The 15,000-nt window shown below is 42.7% G+C and overlaps 3 protein-coding genes across 4 annotated transcripts in view; all 3 read left to right on the top strand.

Annotated features, from left to right (window-relative positions):
* Positions 1–6,416, top strand: part of prdm15 (PR domain containing 15) — a 13,842-nt gene extending 7,426 nt beyond the window's left edge. For both annotated transcript variants that reach the window (XM_046861743.1, XM_046861742.1), the window contains exons 16-25: positions 267–410; positions 1,867–2,030; positions 2,115–2,194; positions 2,342–2,461; positions 3,306–3,437; positions 3,591–3,674; positions 3,844–4,019; positions 4,116–4,196; positions 4,358–4,552; positions 5,424–6,416. In XM_046861743.1, coding sequence (XP_046717699.1) covers positions 267–410; positions 1,867–2,030; positions 2,115–2,194; positions 2,342–2,461; positions 3,306–3,437; positions 3,591–3,674; positions 3,844–4,019; positions 4,116–4,196; positions 4,358–4,552; positions 5,424–5,978 — 1,731 coding nt within the window. In that variant the 3' untranslated portion in view covers positions 5,979–6,416. The remainder of the gene's footprint in view (positions 1–266; positions 411–1,866; positions 2,031–2,114; positions 2,195–2,341; positions 2,462–3,305; positions 3,438–3,590; positions 3,675–3,843; positions 4,020–4,115; positions 4,197–4,357; positions 4,553–5,423) is intronic.
* A 1,599-nt stretch (positions 6,417–8,015) lies between these two features.
* On the top strand, positions 8,016–12,445 carry tbl2 (transducin beta like 2). Its single transcript, XM_046861761.1, is given in 8 exon segments — positions 8,016–8,295; positions 10,300–10,412; positions 10,545–10,599; positions 10,602–10,728; positions 10,856–11,007; positions 11,213–11,339; positions 11,534–11,686; positions 11,821–12,445. Coding segments are annotated over 8 exon segments (1,329 nt in total). The 5' UTR covers positions 8,016–8,168; the 3' UTR covers positions 12,296–12,445.
* An 871-nt stretch (positions 12,446–13,316) lies between these two features.
* Positions 13,317–15,000, top strand: part of bcl7ba (BAF chromatin remodeling complex subunit BCL7B a) — a 3,219-nt gene continuing 1,535 nt past the window's right edge. The window contains exons 1-2 of the mRNA XM_046861769.1: positions 13,317–13,597; positions 14,816–14,891. Coding sequence (XP_046717725.1) covers positions 13,506–13,597; positions 14,816–14,891 — 168 coding nt within the window. The 5' untranslated portion in view covers positions 13,317–13,505. The remainder of the gene's footprint in view (positions 13,598–14,815; positions 14,892–15,000) is intronic.

Genomic DNA, 15,000 nt, shown 5'->3' with positions numbered 1-15,000 from the left:
GTGTATTTTGAGTGTCTAGGCGTCTGGTTTGTAGGTGTCTGTGTGTCTGTATTGTCCCCGGTTCAGTAGGATAAAGCAGGCTGTGTGTGTGTGTGTGTGTGTGTGTGTGTGTGTGTGTGTGTGTGTGTGTGTGTGTGTGTGTGTCACACACAGTAAAAGTCATAAACATATGACTTTTACTCACAACAGTACGCCATTACTTAACACTCTCTCTCTCTCTCTCTCTCTCTCTCTCTCTCTCTCTCTCTCTCTCTCTCATCTCTCAGGACATTGCATTAATGGATGAACAGGAGCGAGAGAACTTCATTAAGAAGATCGGAATATCGATGGATGACAGTGAGGGAAACTCAGATGATGAGGATGAGAAGGACGATCCAGAACATCACAAATACAGCTGTAAAAAATGCCAGGTTAATAGCACACGCACACACACACGCACGCACGCACGCACGCACACACACACACACACACACACACACACACACACACACACACACATACATTGGGGCAAAAAAAGTATTTAGTTAGCCACCAGGTTCTCCCACTTAAACAGATGAGAGGCCTGTAATGTTCATCATCGGTACACTTTAACTCTGAGAGACAAAATGAGGAAAAAAAAATCCAGAACATCACATTGTCTGATTTTTAAAGAATTTATTTGCAAATTATGGTGGAAATTAAGTATCTGGTCACCTATAAAAAATCTAGATTTCTGTCTCTCACAGACCTGTAACTTCTCCTGTAAGAGGCTCCTCTGTCCTCCACTTGTTTCCAGTATTAATGGCACCTGTTTGAACTCGTTATCAGTATAAAAGACACCTGTCCACAACCTCAAACACTCAGACTCCAAATTCCACTATGACCAAGACCAAAGAGCTCTCAAAGGACACCAGAAACAAAACTGTAGACCTGCACCAGGCTGGGAAGACTGAATCTGCAGTAGGTAAGCAGTTTGGTGTGAAGAAATCAACTGTGGGAGCAATTATTAGAAAATGGAAGACATACAAGACCACTGATAATCTCCCTCGATCTGGGGCTCCACACCAAGATCTCACCCCGTGGGGTCAAAATGATCACAAAAACGGTGAGCAAAAATCCCGGAACCACACGGGGGGGGACCTGGTGAATGACCTGCAGAGAGCTGAAGTTTGCTAGAGAGCATTTGGATGATCCAGAAGAGGATTGGGAGAATGTCATATGGTCAGATGAAACCAAAATAGAACTTCATGTTAAAAACTCAACTTGTCCTGTTTGGAGGAGAAATAATGCTGAGTTGCATCCAAAGAACACCGTACCTACTGTGAAGCATGGGGGTGGAAACATCATGCTTTGGGGCTGTTTTTCTGCAAAGGGACCAGGACGACTGATCCGTGTAAAGGAAAGAATGAATGGGGCCATGTATCGTGAGATTTTGAGTGAAAACCTCCTTCCATTAGCATAGGCATTGAAGATGAAACGTGGTCTTTCAGCATGACAATGATCACAAACACACCACCCGGGCAACCAAGGAGTGGCTTCATAAGAAGCATTTCAAGGTCCTGGAGTGGCCTAGCCAGTCTCCAGATCTCAACCCCATAGAACATCTTTGGAGGGAGTTGAAAATCCATGTTGCCCAGCGACAGTCCCAAAACATCACTGCTCTAGAGAAGATCTGCGTGGAGGAATGGACCAAACTACCAGCAAAAGTGTGTAGAAACCTTGTGGTGGAGACTCACAGAAAACATTTGATCTCCGTCATTGCCAACAACATGTTATACAGTGTGTTATTGTGTGTTACAGTGTGTTAGTGTGTGTTACAGTGTGTTAGTGTGTGTTACAGTGTGTTAGTGTGTGTTACAGTGTGTTAGTGCGTGTTATTGTGTACAGATGACGTTTGCTAAGGGTCGTGATTATCTGAAGCACATCATGGAGATGCATAAAGAGCGCGGCTACGGCTGTGTGATCTGTAACAGACGCTTCGCTCTCAAGGCCACCTACAACGCTCACCTGGTTATTCACCGAGAACAGCTTCCTGACCCTGCTGTGCAGAGGTATACACACACACACACACACACACACACACACACACACAAACACAGCACGTGCAGTGTTTCGATCATGTGATTTGGGTGCAGGTACATCCACCCTTGTGACATGTGCGGGCGCATCTTCAACAGCATCGGCAACCTGGAGAGGCACAAGATCATCCACACAGGTGTGTGAGTGCACACACACACACACACACACACACACACACAAAACACTGTGTCCCAAACCAAATCCTTTGCATTGTATAGTGCATTATTTTGTTTAAAGGTGTAATTGTGTGTGTGTGTGTGTGTGTGTGTGTGTGTGTACACAGGTGTAAAGAGTCACAGTTGTGATCAGTGTGGAAAATCATTCGCTAGGAAGGACATGCTGAAGGAGCATCTGAGAGTTCACGATAACATCCGTGACTTCCTGTGTGCCGAGTGTGGGAAAGGTAAAACACACACACACACACACACTTCTGTGTGTGCACTTTGGGGATGATGATGATGATGATGATGATGATGATGGTTGTGTGTACAGTGAATAGTAAATCTATTATGTGGCTGTTCTTTATCGTATGTTCAGTGTAGGGAGTGAGGAGCAGAAGGACGAGGAGTTTTTATTTTTATTGCACTTTTTACAAATGGACATTTGTCTTAAAGCAGATTTACACAGATAAAGACGTTCTAAAGTTATATAAAAAATGTAAGTTTATTATAATTATATAAGTTCCTTATAATTGTTTGTTCCTAATGCATGAGTCAGTGGCGACTGTGGTGAAGGAAAAACTCCAGGAGATGCTATGAGGAAGAAACCTTGAGAGGAACCAGACTCATATGGGTGGCACCAAATGTCCATTCATTACAGTTCCATCATTGTTGAGGTGTGTAGTAACAGGTGCTTAAATGCAGAACTGTTCATGTAAACTGTGGTCCTGAGCACATTATAGCAGACTGTGGATATTAATTACAGTCCAAATTCATCCTCAAAGTTCTCGAGTTGCTCAGTAACTTCATGGATCTTTAGGCTGTTGATGTGGAACCATCTCCAGCTGCACAGAGTGACTCCAATTAAAAAGAGCTCCACCCAGAGGTAGGAGATGAGGATGAACCAGGCGGATCTGAAGAGAGTAGAGGACAAGGAGTTAGGAAACATTTAGAGCTCATGGTGTGTTCTTATCAGGTCCTCAAGTCTCACATGGAAGTACGAAGATATTTTACACAGATACCCACAGTGTGTGTGTGTGTGTGTGTGTGTGTGTGTGTGTGTGTGTGTGTGTGTGTGTGTGTGAGCAGGTATGAAGACGAAACACGCCCTGCGGCACCACATGAAGCTCCACAAGGGTATTAAGGAGTATGAGTGTAAAGAGTGTAACCGCAAATTTGCTCAGAAAGTCAACATGCTGAAACACTACAAGAGACACACAGGTACACACACACACACACACACACACACACACCTTACAACCTTCACTTAGAGGGAGGTTCAAAAATCTAAATAAAAAGTGTTGTGTGTGTGTGTGTGTGTGTGTGTGTGTGTGTGTGTGTGTGTGTGTGTGATATTGGATTGTGTTACTGAAGGTATAAAGGACTTCATGTGTGAGCTGTGTGGGAAAACGTTCAGCGAGAGAAACACGATGGAAACACACAAACTCATTCACACAGGTGAACCACAAACACACACCTCACACACAACTGACACGCATGCACCTCACACACACAGTATACACACAAAACAAACATCACTAAATGTGTTCATAGACAATCTTAAATGGTAAACTTTGTGTGTGTGTGTGTGTGTGTGTGTGTGTGTGTGTGTGTGTGTGTGTGTTAGTGGGGAAGACGTGGTCATGCTCGGTGTGTGATAAGAAGTACGTGACGGAGTACATGCTGCAGAAACACGTGCAGCTCACACATGAGAAGGTGGAGGCTCAGAGCTGCCACCTGTGCGGCACTAAAGTATCCACACGCGCCTCCATGAACAGACACATACGCCGTAAACACCCTGAGGTACACACACACACTCTCACTCACACACACTCACACACTCTTCACTGTGATCCTGAAGTGTATGTGTGAGTTTCTGTTGTTTCCATGGTGATGTAGGTGGTGACGGTGAGAGTGGAGTATTTGGATGATTTTTCAGAAGCCGCAACGATTGACACCTCATCCATAAGTATAGCCCAGGTGTGTGTGTGTGTGTGTGTGTGTGTGTGTGTGTGTGTGCGCGAGATAACTACATATGTTTACACAATTATCTAATTACTAATTTTAAAACATTGTGTGTGTGTGTGTGTGTGTGTGTGTGTGTGTGTGTGTGTGTGTGTGTGTGTGTGTGTCTCTCTCAGCCTCCTCTCTCCACAGTAAAAACCCACAGGAACTCGAGCCCCATGAAGAAAAAACAGAAGATTCAGGAGTCGATTCTCTCGGATTCGGTTGAATACGGAGATTTAACCAGGAAACCCACCGACTTTCCCACGGCAACCGAGACCACGGCAACAACGGGAGACGAGACCAACTCTGCCGTGCAGAATTTACAACAGGTCTCACACACACACACTCACACACACTCGCACACACACTCACACTCACACTGTGATATGTTTTGTATTTTAATGATATTGGATGTTTTATTTATTTAAATAATTTCATATGAAGATTTTTTATTATTATTATTATATGATAATTTTTTTGCTTTCTTTTGTTTATATTAATGATTTATGATTTATTTAGTCTGTAATTATTTCTATATGCATCATTATTTCCAGTAGACTTTTTTATCTGAGCATCCTGGAGAAAATAATTTCTATAAAACAATATAAAATAAAATGTAAATATCATAAATATGCTGATTAACATTAATGTAAATATCTACGGTCAGCAGAATCCTGGAGTCCAAAGAGGCTGTGCATTAAAATATCTTTTTTCTTTCTTGTTATTACAAATAAATTTTCTTATAAACTCGACATAACAAACCTGTTAATTATAAATCTGAACAATTCGTCTGCATTATTTTCCTCTGTTTTTGTCTGGTGCGACTCTGAAAAGCTCCTCTCTCTCAACATAGAGAGAAAGTTGTATTTGCTGCTGGAATGCCAGTGTGCACGTGATCTACACAAGAAACATTCAGAAGGCGTGAGATTTTCTCGGTTTGTACGTTGCGGTCACGAGAAAACGTCTGTTATATAAGATCCTGAAAAAGTCACGATTACGAGAAAACAAGAAAAGAAGAAATGTTGAATGCATGGCCTCGGAGTACTGAGGGGTTTTTATGTGTGAATGACTGATGCAGCGGAACTGATTCCTTATTTAATCAAAAATAATAATAATAATTAAATAAATAAATAATAAAACTCCTTTGCGAATCCTTTTCAAGGCTGCTTTGACCTTTGACCTCTGCTCTGGCCCTTACAGGTGGTGGTGTTAGCCGAGCCCAGCGCTCCTCCCACCACCACGGTGAGTTTGACCAACATCAGAGTGACTCCCATCAACACAGCAGCTCAGTTCACCAGCCTGCAGCCCGTCACTGGGGAGCGACCTTTGACCCTGGACAGCGGTATTCTCACTGTGACCTTTGACCCAGTCACCGGCTCCGGTGTGCAGGCGGACAGTGTCAACTCTCAATCCGTCGCTCACTTCATCAACCTCACTACCTTTGTCAACCCCATCACACACTCTCTGGAGGCCTGGAGACCCATCACTAACGCAGAGTCGAGTCACGTCAACGCCGACTCGAGTCACGTGACTACCGGCGCCGATCATGTGACACCGGACGGAAATCAGGTGACCGCAGCACTGACGGTGGGCGGAGCCCAGGCTGAGTCTCAGGACCCCCAGAACCCCCAGGACCCAGAGGCTCAGCTTCCACCAGAATCACAGCAACACCTCGGGGAAAGCCATCAAATCCAACCCCAGGCTTCGAGGCCTACGCAGCCTCCGGTCGCAGCGCCGCAGATGTTCAGCTACTGACAGCAGAAGCCTCATAATTACTCTTAAACTCGCGCTCGACCGAACGCCTCGGACTGATCAATAAATTATCTTTTAATTCACTGAAGAATCGATTAAAAGCTAAGAGGAAGAATGTAGCAGTTCAGATGAATTCTGGAAGACTTTCCACTCGCTCACTATGTCCTGCACTTCCACGTACAAAAGCCAAAGCTGGATGTGTTTCTTATTTCCTTTCGTTTCTGTAGAAAACAGATGCATGTGATGAAGCTGCAGCATTGTGAGAGGAGCAGTGACACCTTTTTGTTTCCGTTGTTGGAAAAAAGATACACAGATGATGTGAACGGATTTCTCTGAAAAGAAGAAACAAAGTCTTACTGGGTTAATCCATTTTTTATCTTTTTTTTTCTTTCTAAAAACAGATCAGTAGCCAATAAACAGGATTTCAGTAGCAGCAGTGGAGATCAGACTGAATGTCATTTATTACTTTGTGTGATGGAGCAGCTGGAGAACTCGTCTCCTGTCCTACAGCAACAACTAATTCTAACAAAATCTTTTTTACCTTCTATTTTCTATCACATTTGTATTTGTCTTCCAGATGAATTTACATAATCAGGTGACAAGATTATAAAATATCAGCTATTAAATTCTTTTCCTATTTCCAGTGCAGTCATAGTGCGAGGTCTGTTCCCCACATCACCACTTAAACTTTACTTTCTATTTACAGAAAAACATAAATATGTCAAAATAGACAACAAATTAATAAATAAATATTCAGAAAAACACCTGATATTACAAAAATAACACCTTCACTTTACTGGTCCCAAAACCAATTTATAATTTTGTATAATAAATATACAAGAATTCAACATAATAAATTTGCTCTTACAACCAGAGATGATTCGTTCATCCACAGAGAGGATGAAGAACATAATCAAATGATCTATAGCTGAAGAAATAAAGTATATGCAGGCTGTGAAAGAGGCACGATATATGTAGAGACATGATGATTCACACTCCTTACTAACCCTATCCACTTCCTGCTTCACATCTCCACATCATCCAACCTTCTCTCTCTCTGATTTTCCTCATTCATCAGCTGCTCAAAATACTCCCTCCACCTTCTCAACACACTCTCCTCACTAGTCAACACATTTCCCTCTCCATCCTTTATTGCTCTAACTTGCAGCACATCCTTCCCAGCTCGGTTCCTCTGCCTGGACAATCGCTACAAATCCTTTTCTCCTTCCTCAGTGTCCAACTTCTCCTACAGCTCCTCATATGCCTTTTCCTTGGCCTTGGCTCTTTCTCCTTCTGCTCTCCTGCACTTCCTCATTCCACCACCACGTCTCTTTGTCTTCCTTTCTATTTCCAGATGTTACACCAAGTACATTTCTAACTGTCTCCCTCATCACTCCTGCAGTAGTTCCACAATCATCCAGCGCGTCTTCACCACCACCGAGCCCCTGTCTGACCTCTTCCCTGAACCTCACACTACACTCTTCCTCCTTCAGTTTCCACCATCTTATTCTTCTTTCAGTCCTCACTCTCCTCCTCTTCTTCTTCACCTCCAAAACCTCCAAAAAGTGGGAGAATATGAAGTTCCAGCAAAATGGTTCATTAGTAAATAAGTGTATTTAATAATGAACCATTTTGCTGGAACTTCATATTCTCCCACTTTATTAAATGTATTCATAAAAACACCTGAAGTCAATATTTTATAAAGTTAATAATCTTTTTTGTATCAATAATCAGAGCTGCACAAGAAGTTTTTTCAACACACCGGCACTTTACTTCCGGTATCCCCGATGACGTAGAGGGTCACCCTGAAATCTATTACGCTGCTAGTTTCCGATAAATTGCTCTTAACTTTGCAGTTAAAAAAACACAATTTCTATGGAAGTATTATTCCAATATTAATCACTAATATATATAAATATAAACATACTTCTTAAACATTTATCTATTGTGTCGAATTAGAAATTCCAGGGGGGGGGGGCACGAACACATTTGCACGCATGCGTATCGGTGTGTTCATGCTAGTGCGCATGCGCGATCGGGAAACCGGAAGAGTTCCATGTAAGAGTTTGAGCGAGCGAGTGAGTCTCACGATCGTGTGTGTGTGAGGGAGAGAGAGAGAGAGAGAGAGAGAGAGGGGGGAAGAGATAGAAAGTGTGTGTGTGTGTGTGTGTGTGTAACGTGGCAGACCTGGACATGGAGTTTGCTGCCCTCGTGGCCGTTTCACTGATTATTGGAGCGCTGATTATTTTAGTAGCTTTAGCAGTTAGCAAACAGAAAACTAAACAAAGTGAAGAAGAGGAGCAGAACCACAAAACAGCTGGTGAGTGTGAGTGAGTGTGTGTGTGTGTGTGTGTGTGTGTGTGTGTGTGTGTGTGTGTGTGTGTGTGTTCTCATGTTTCAGTGTAACTCAGTCATGCCTACAGTCCTGCAGATCCTCACTCACTTCTTTAATTAGGATTGGAAGCAGGAAACCACGATACCCAGAAAGTATGACCTTAATAATATAATAAATAAGAGATGAGTTTGATTCTGTGCAGTGTGTAATTTATAACAGCACAGTGCATGTCTGAGATATCAGCAGGATTGCAGGCTCTTACACCAGCTTTACCTTCTGTCAGAATTATATTTATAATTAATACATGGAAAAATACATGGAAGTTTGGATGGTGTGGAGATGGTGAAGCAGGAAGTGGATAGGAGATGTTTAGGAGAGATGCAGTGGAGTTTTTAACCAGGTTGTTTAAGAAGATTCTGGAAGGTGAGAAGATGCCTGAGGAATGGAGAAGGAGTGTGCTGGTACTGATCTTTAAAAATAAGGGAGATGTGCAGACCTGCAGTAACTACAGGGGAATTAAGCTGATCAGTCACACCATGAAGTTATGGGAAAGAGTAGTGGAAGCCAGGCTGAGAGAAGAGGTGACCATCTGTGAGCAGCAGTATGGTTTCATGCCGAGGAAGAGCACCACAGACGCGTTATTTGCTTTGAGAATGTTGATGGAGAAGTATAGAGAAGGTCAGAAGGAGTTGCATTGTGTTTTTGTGGATTTAGAGCAAGCGTACGACAGAGTGCCAAGAGAGGAGTTGTGGTATTGTATGAGGAAGTCAGGTGTGTCAGAGAAGTATGTGAGGGTGGTGCAGGACATGTATGAGGACAGTGTGACAGCAGTGAAGTGTGCAGTAGAAACGACAGACTGGTTCAAGTTAAAGGTTGAACTGCATCAAGGATCGGCTCTGAGCCCTTTCCTGTTTGCAGTGGTGATGGACAGGTTGAAGGACGAGGTCAGGCAGGAGTCTCTGTGGACTATGATGTTTGTGGATGATATTGTGATTTGTGGTGAGAGTAGGGAGCAGGTGAAGAAGAGCCTGGAGAGGTGGAGGTACACGCTGGAGAGAAGGGGAATGAAAGTCAGTAGGAGTAAGACAGAGTACATGTGTGTGAATGAGAGGGAGGGCAGTGGAGGGGTGCAGTTGCAGGGAGAAGAGGTGGAGAAGGTGGAGGAGTTCAGATACCTGGGGTCAACAGTGCAAAGTAATGGAGAGTGTGTTAGAGAAGTGAAGAAAAGAGTGCAGGCAGGGTGGAGTGGGTGGAGAAGAGTGATAGCAGGAGTGATTTGTGATAGAAGAGTATCTGTGAGAGTGAAAGGGAAAGTTTATAGGACTGTGGTGAGACCTGAGATGTTGTATGGATTAGAGACAGTGGCATTGAGTAAAAGACAGGAGGTGGAGCTGGAGGTAGCAGAGCTGAAGATTTTGAGATGTTCATTGGGAGTGACGACGATGGACAGGATTAGAAATGAGTTTATTAGAGGGACAGCACATGTAGGACGTTTTGGAGACATGGTGAGGGAGGTGAGATTGAGATTATTGATATATTTGTTTAGCTGTTTATGTTCTCTAAAAACACAGCTTTACACCAGTTAGGCACATCTGTGTAATGCCTGAGTGAATATCACTCATAATCTCTTAATCATTGTGACGTCTAGACGTCTGGGTCAGAGCGTCTCCAAAACTGCAGCTCTTGTGGGCTGTTTCTGGTCTGCAGTGGTCAGAATTGATCAAAAATGCTTCAAGGAAGGAACAGTGGTGAAGCGGCGACAGGGTGGCTGGACCGTGCGGTCCGATCCAACAGACGAGATCCTGTAGCTCAAACTGCTGAAGAAGTTCAAGCTGTTAATGTTCAGTAGGTCAGAACTGTTTTAGTAGCAAAAGAGGACCAACACAATAGTAGGGAGGTGCTCATAATGTTATGGCTGATCAGATGAGATCCAGATTTTGTTTTTTTTTTGGTTTAACTTGTTTTGTATTTTTTATGAAATTTCAAAAGAGAGCACGGTGAAGGCATCTGCTGCTAAGAAGCAGAAAGTTCAGCAGCGTCCTCGGAAGGAGAAACCTCAGCAGCACACGTTCTCCCACGTTCTCCTCGCCTCCTCGCTGAAGGTACACAGCTGGATCCGCTGATTCTGAGGCACACTGGGTTCACACTCAGAGTTCTGTCTGTTCACTGTCTCTGCACATAACCTCATCAGTGTGTGTGTGTGTGTGTGTGTGTGTGTGTGTGTGTGTGATTAGAGTCACAGTGGTGCAGTGACGTGTCTGGATTTCAGCAGTAATTGTAAATATCTGGCCTCTGCGCTGATGATCGAACCATCCGCATCTGGAGCACTAAAGACTTTCTGCTGAGAGATCATAAATGTCTGAGGGTCAACGTGGAGTATGACCATGCCACACTCGTCCGCTTCAGCCCCGACTCCCGGTCAGACACACACACACACACACACACACACACTTCAGAATTACTGTTACAGCTATAACACACTTATTACACAGTTAATACAGACCTCGTGTGCTGATCTCTGATAACGAGGATGATGTTCCTGCAGAGCCTTCATCACGTGGCTGGCGACCGGAGAGACGATTCGTATCTTTAAGATGACCAAGAAGGACGACGGGACGTTCATCTATAACGCAGCTCCCGAGGATTTTCCCCAAAAACACAAAGGCGTTGTCATCAACATGGCCATTGCAGAAACAGGTTCATTCTACACCTCTGTTACTGAGACTTTACTGCAGTTACTCTCTCTCTCACACACACACACACACACACACACACACACACACACACACACACACACACACACACACCGAGCAAAGTGTTCACCTGCTCTATAATGATGTATAGAGTAGTGTGTAATAATGATGAAGGTGATGAGACTCCGCCTCTGTTTCCTGTGTGGAAGGGAAGTTCATAATGACGGCGTCAGTGGACACCAACATCATCATCTGGGATCTGAAAGGAGAAGTTTTAGCTTCTATCAACACCAACCAGATGACCAACTCACACGCTGCTATTTCTCCATGTGGCAGGTCAGAACACACACACACACACACACACACACACACCATATACACTATACACACACAAATACAGTATATACACACAGACACACACTATTTATTTGTAGAATTTTTCTGTGCATTATTTGTAATAATTTTGTAATAATTATGACTATAATGTTTTATAATATAGTGTGTGCATATGTGTGTTTGTGTGTTTGTAGGTTCGTGGCAGCGTGTGGCTTCACCCCAGATGTGAAGGTTTGGGAAGTGTGTTTTGCAAAAACAGGGGAGTTTAAAGAAGTGATTCGAGCGTTTGACCTGAAAGGTCATTCAGCTGGAGTGTACTGCTTCGATTTCTCTAACGACGCCCGCAGGTCTCTCTCTCTCTCACACACACACACACACACACACACACACACACAGTGTAAGTGTAAAGCATTGATTCTCATTGATTCTGTGTGTGTGTGTGTGTGTGTGTGTGTGTGTGTGTGTGGGCGTCGGTACACAGGATGGTGACGGTGTCTAAAGACGGCACGTGGAAGCTCTGGGATACGGATGTGGAGTATAAGAAGCAGCAGGATCCGTACCTGCTCCGGACTGTACCATGTAAGGTATCAGAGGGGAGTCGTATCGCTCTGTCTCCGGATGCCCGTGCGGTCGCCGTGTCTAACGGCCAAGACATTTACATGTACAACACAAGCTCTGGTGAACTGGAGGAGGAATTCCACAGCGTCCACAGCGAGGACATCACTGACCTCAAATTCGACATTAACAACCGTTTCCTGGTGAGCAGCGGCGACCGCGCCATCCGGGTTTTCCACAACGTGACGGGTTACCGCGCTGCCATCGCCGACATGCAGACCCTGCTGAAGAAGAGCACCAACGCCGGCGTCAAGCAGCGACTACAGCAGCAGATCACCGACGCCCAGGCCGCGCTGGACGCCATCACCAACACGCAGACCACCAACACGCAGACCACCTGATCGCCGTGTTCAGAGCGTGTTCAGAGCGTGTTCAGGCGTGTTCAGGGCGTGTTCAGGGCGTGTTCAGAGCGTGTTCAGAGCGTGTTTAGGGCATGTTCCAGTGTGTGTGACATCAAGCTTTTAATCCAATAAAACCCAGAGTTTATAGCATGGGCTCGGTTTTATAGTTTGTTATTGGTGAAAATAAAACAGAATAAAATGTGATTTAATTCACAAATTAAATATTTAAAAACAAAATCAATACAATTTTACTGCAATACACTGTTTATTATTTCCATTATTCACTGCTGACACTCGCGTTTATCACTGACAGATTCATATTTTTAAACCTGGACCATCTTATTCCCATACACACCTCATTTCCAGCAGTTTTTAGTCTCGTCTTAGCTGAAATGAACAGATGATCGGATGAATGGACACATAAATGAATGCATAGATAAGTGAAGAGATACATGAACAGAGAAATAAAAACGGATAAATGAATGAATGGATGGATGACTGAATGGACAGACAAATGAATGGATGATTAGATAAATGTATGGATGAATGAATGGACAGATGAATGAATAGATAAATGGATGAATGGACAGATGAATTAATAGATAAATGAATGAATGGACAGATAAATGAATAGATGATTAGATAAATGAATGAATGGATGATTAGATAAATTAATGGATGATTAGATGAATGAATGGACAGATGAATGAATAGATATATGAATGAATGGACAGATAAATGAATAGATGATTAGATAAATGAATGAATGGACAGATAAATGAATAGATGATTAGATATATGAATGAATGGACAGATAAATGAATAGATGATTAGATAAATGGATGAATGGACAGATGAATGAATAGATGATTAGATAAATGGATGAATGGACAGATGAATGAATAGATGATTAGATAAATGGATGAATGGACAGATAAATGAATAGATGATTAGATATATGAATGAATGGATGGATAAATGAATGGATGGATAAATGAATAGATGATTGGATAAATGGATGAATGGACAGATGGATGGATGAATTGACACTGGGCTCTGAGATGCAGAAAAGAGAAGTGCATGAATAAAGAGGTGAGATCTCGTGATTTCTCGCGATACTTTGTGAATCTGACGCCGGACGCGACGCGATTGCGGCTAACAGGGAAGCTAACTAGTTCCTTCAGACTTGTTGAGAAAGCCGTCGTTAAACATGTCGGGACGCTCAGTCCGCGCGGAGACACGGAGCCGGGCTAAAGATGACATTAAGAAGGTGATGGCGGCGATCGAGAGAGTCCGGAGATGGTGAGTAGCGACAGGAGAAGATTTCTGAGAGAAAATATCAACTGAAGAGAAAGTTCTGAGTCGGGGAAGGGGGCGGGGCTTAACAAGTGGATAGGAGTTGATTGACGTTAGAGTTGTCCAATAGGGATGGACTTGGAAGCCTTTCAGCGAAGGCAGGTGTCATGGTAATGAGGGGCGGTGCTTCAGCTCTGATTTGAATATATTTGCATAAAAGCAGCGAAGAATCGTTTTTATTTTATATCTGTAATTAAAGATGATACTAATAACAGTGACCGAATGGTTTTATTTTCACTTCAGCAATGTGAATAGTTCTCAGAAGTTTTCTCTCTATACCTCATCCATGTAGCAGCACATAAACACTGGGATTCTTGTGCTTTTCAGTCAGCTTTATTCCCCAGGTTTACACAATACTCACATAAACTACACTACACTCATCATTTACATATTTATACCTTTATATAGCAGTCAAAGTAAATAAGTACTATTGCACATTGTTGTGTAGTTATGTATCATGCAGTAGTGTTAGACATGCTGGAGGACAGGAGTGAGAAGGAAGTGAAAATGTAGTGAGAAGGTAGTGAGAAGGTAGTGAGAAGGTAGTGATAAATGAGAAGGTAGTGAGAAGGTAGTGATAAATGAGAAGGTAGTGAGAAGGTAGTGAGAAGGTAGTGATAAATGAGAAGGTAGTGAGAAGGTAGTGAGAAGGTAGTGATAAATAAGAAGGTAGTGAGAAGGAAGTGAGAAGGAAGTGAGAAAGTAGTGATAATTGAGAAGGTAGTGAGAAGGATGTGAGAAGGTAGTGATAAATGAGAAGGTAGTGAGAAGGTAGTGAGAAGAATGTGAGAAGGTAGTGAGAAGGTATGGACACTAAAGTGTCTCCTGCTGCTGCTGTTTGTGTGTAGAATTATATTACACAGAGAATGAAATAGTGAGTTTTATTCAGGTGTAAGACGTCTTTAATAATATCCAGAGGATTACACAAAGTCTTCTACATTTTGATTTGATTTCAGACTGCAGCTCAGTTATATATAATATCATTTCTCCCTATTTAATGATTTTATATATATATATATATATATAAAGGGTTGTGACATGAAGCTCCGTAGACTCGTTATAATACACTATATATAAATATATATATATATATATATATATAAAATTCCCTGGCAGTGATTATATGAGACTTCTGTGTCTTTATTGTGTATTTATTTGTAACAGGGAGAAAAAGTGGGTGACTGTGGGAGACACGTCTCTGAGGATATTTAAATGGGTTCCTGTAGTGGACACTAAGGAGGTACGAGACGTCTGGCACGTTTTTTGACAAATCTTTCGGTTAATTTATTTATTTCTGCACGGTTCTAACACTGTAATGCATCAAATACAAGATGATGATAAAAAGTTGT

This window comes from Silurus meridionalis, chromosome 11 (assembly GCF_014805685.1).
Source record: "Silurus meridionalis isolate SWU-2019-XX chromosome 11, ASM1480568v1, whole genome shotgun sequence".
NCBI classification, from domain to species: domain Eukaryota; kingdom Metazoa; phylum Chordata; class Actinopteri; order Siluriformes; family Siluridae; genus Silurus; species Silurus meridionalis.
This window is presented reverse-complemented; position numbering and strand designations above follow the sequence as displayed.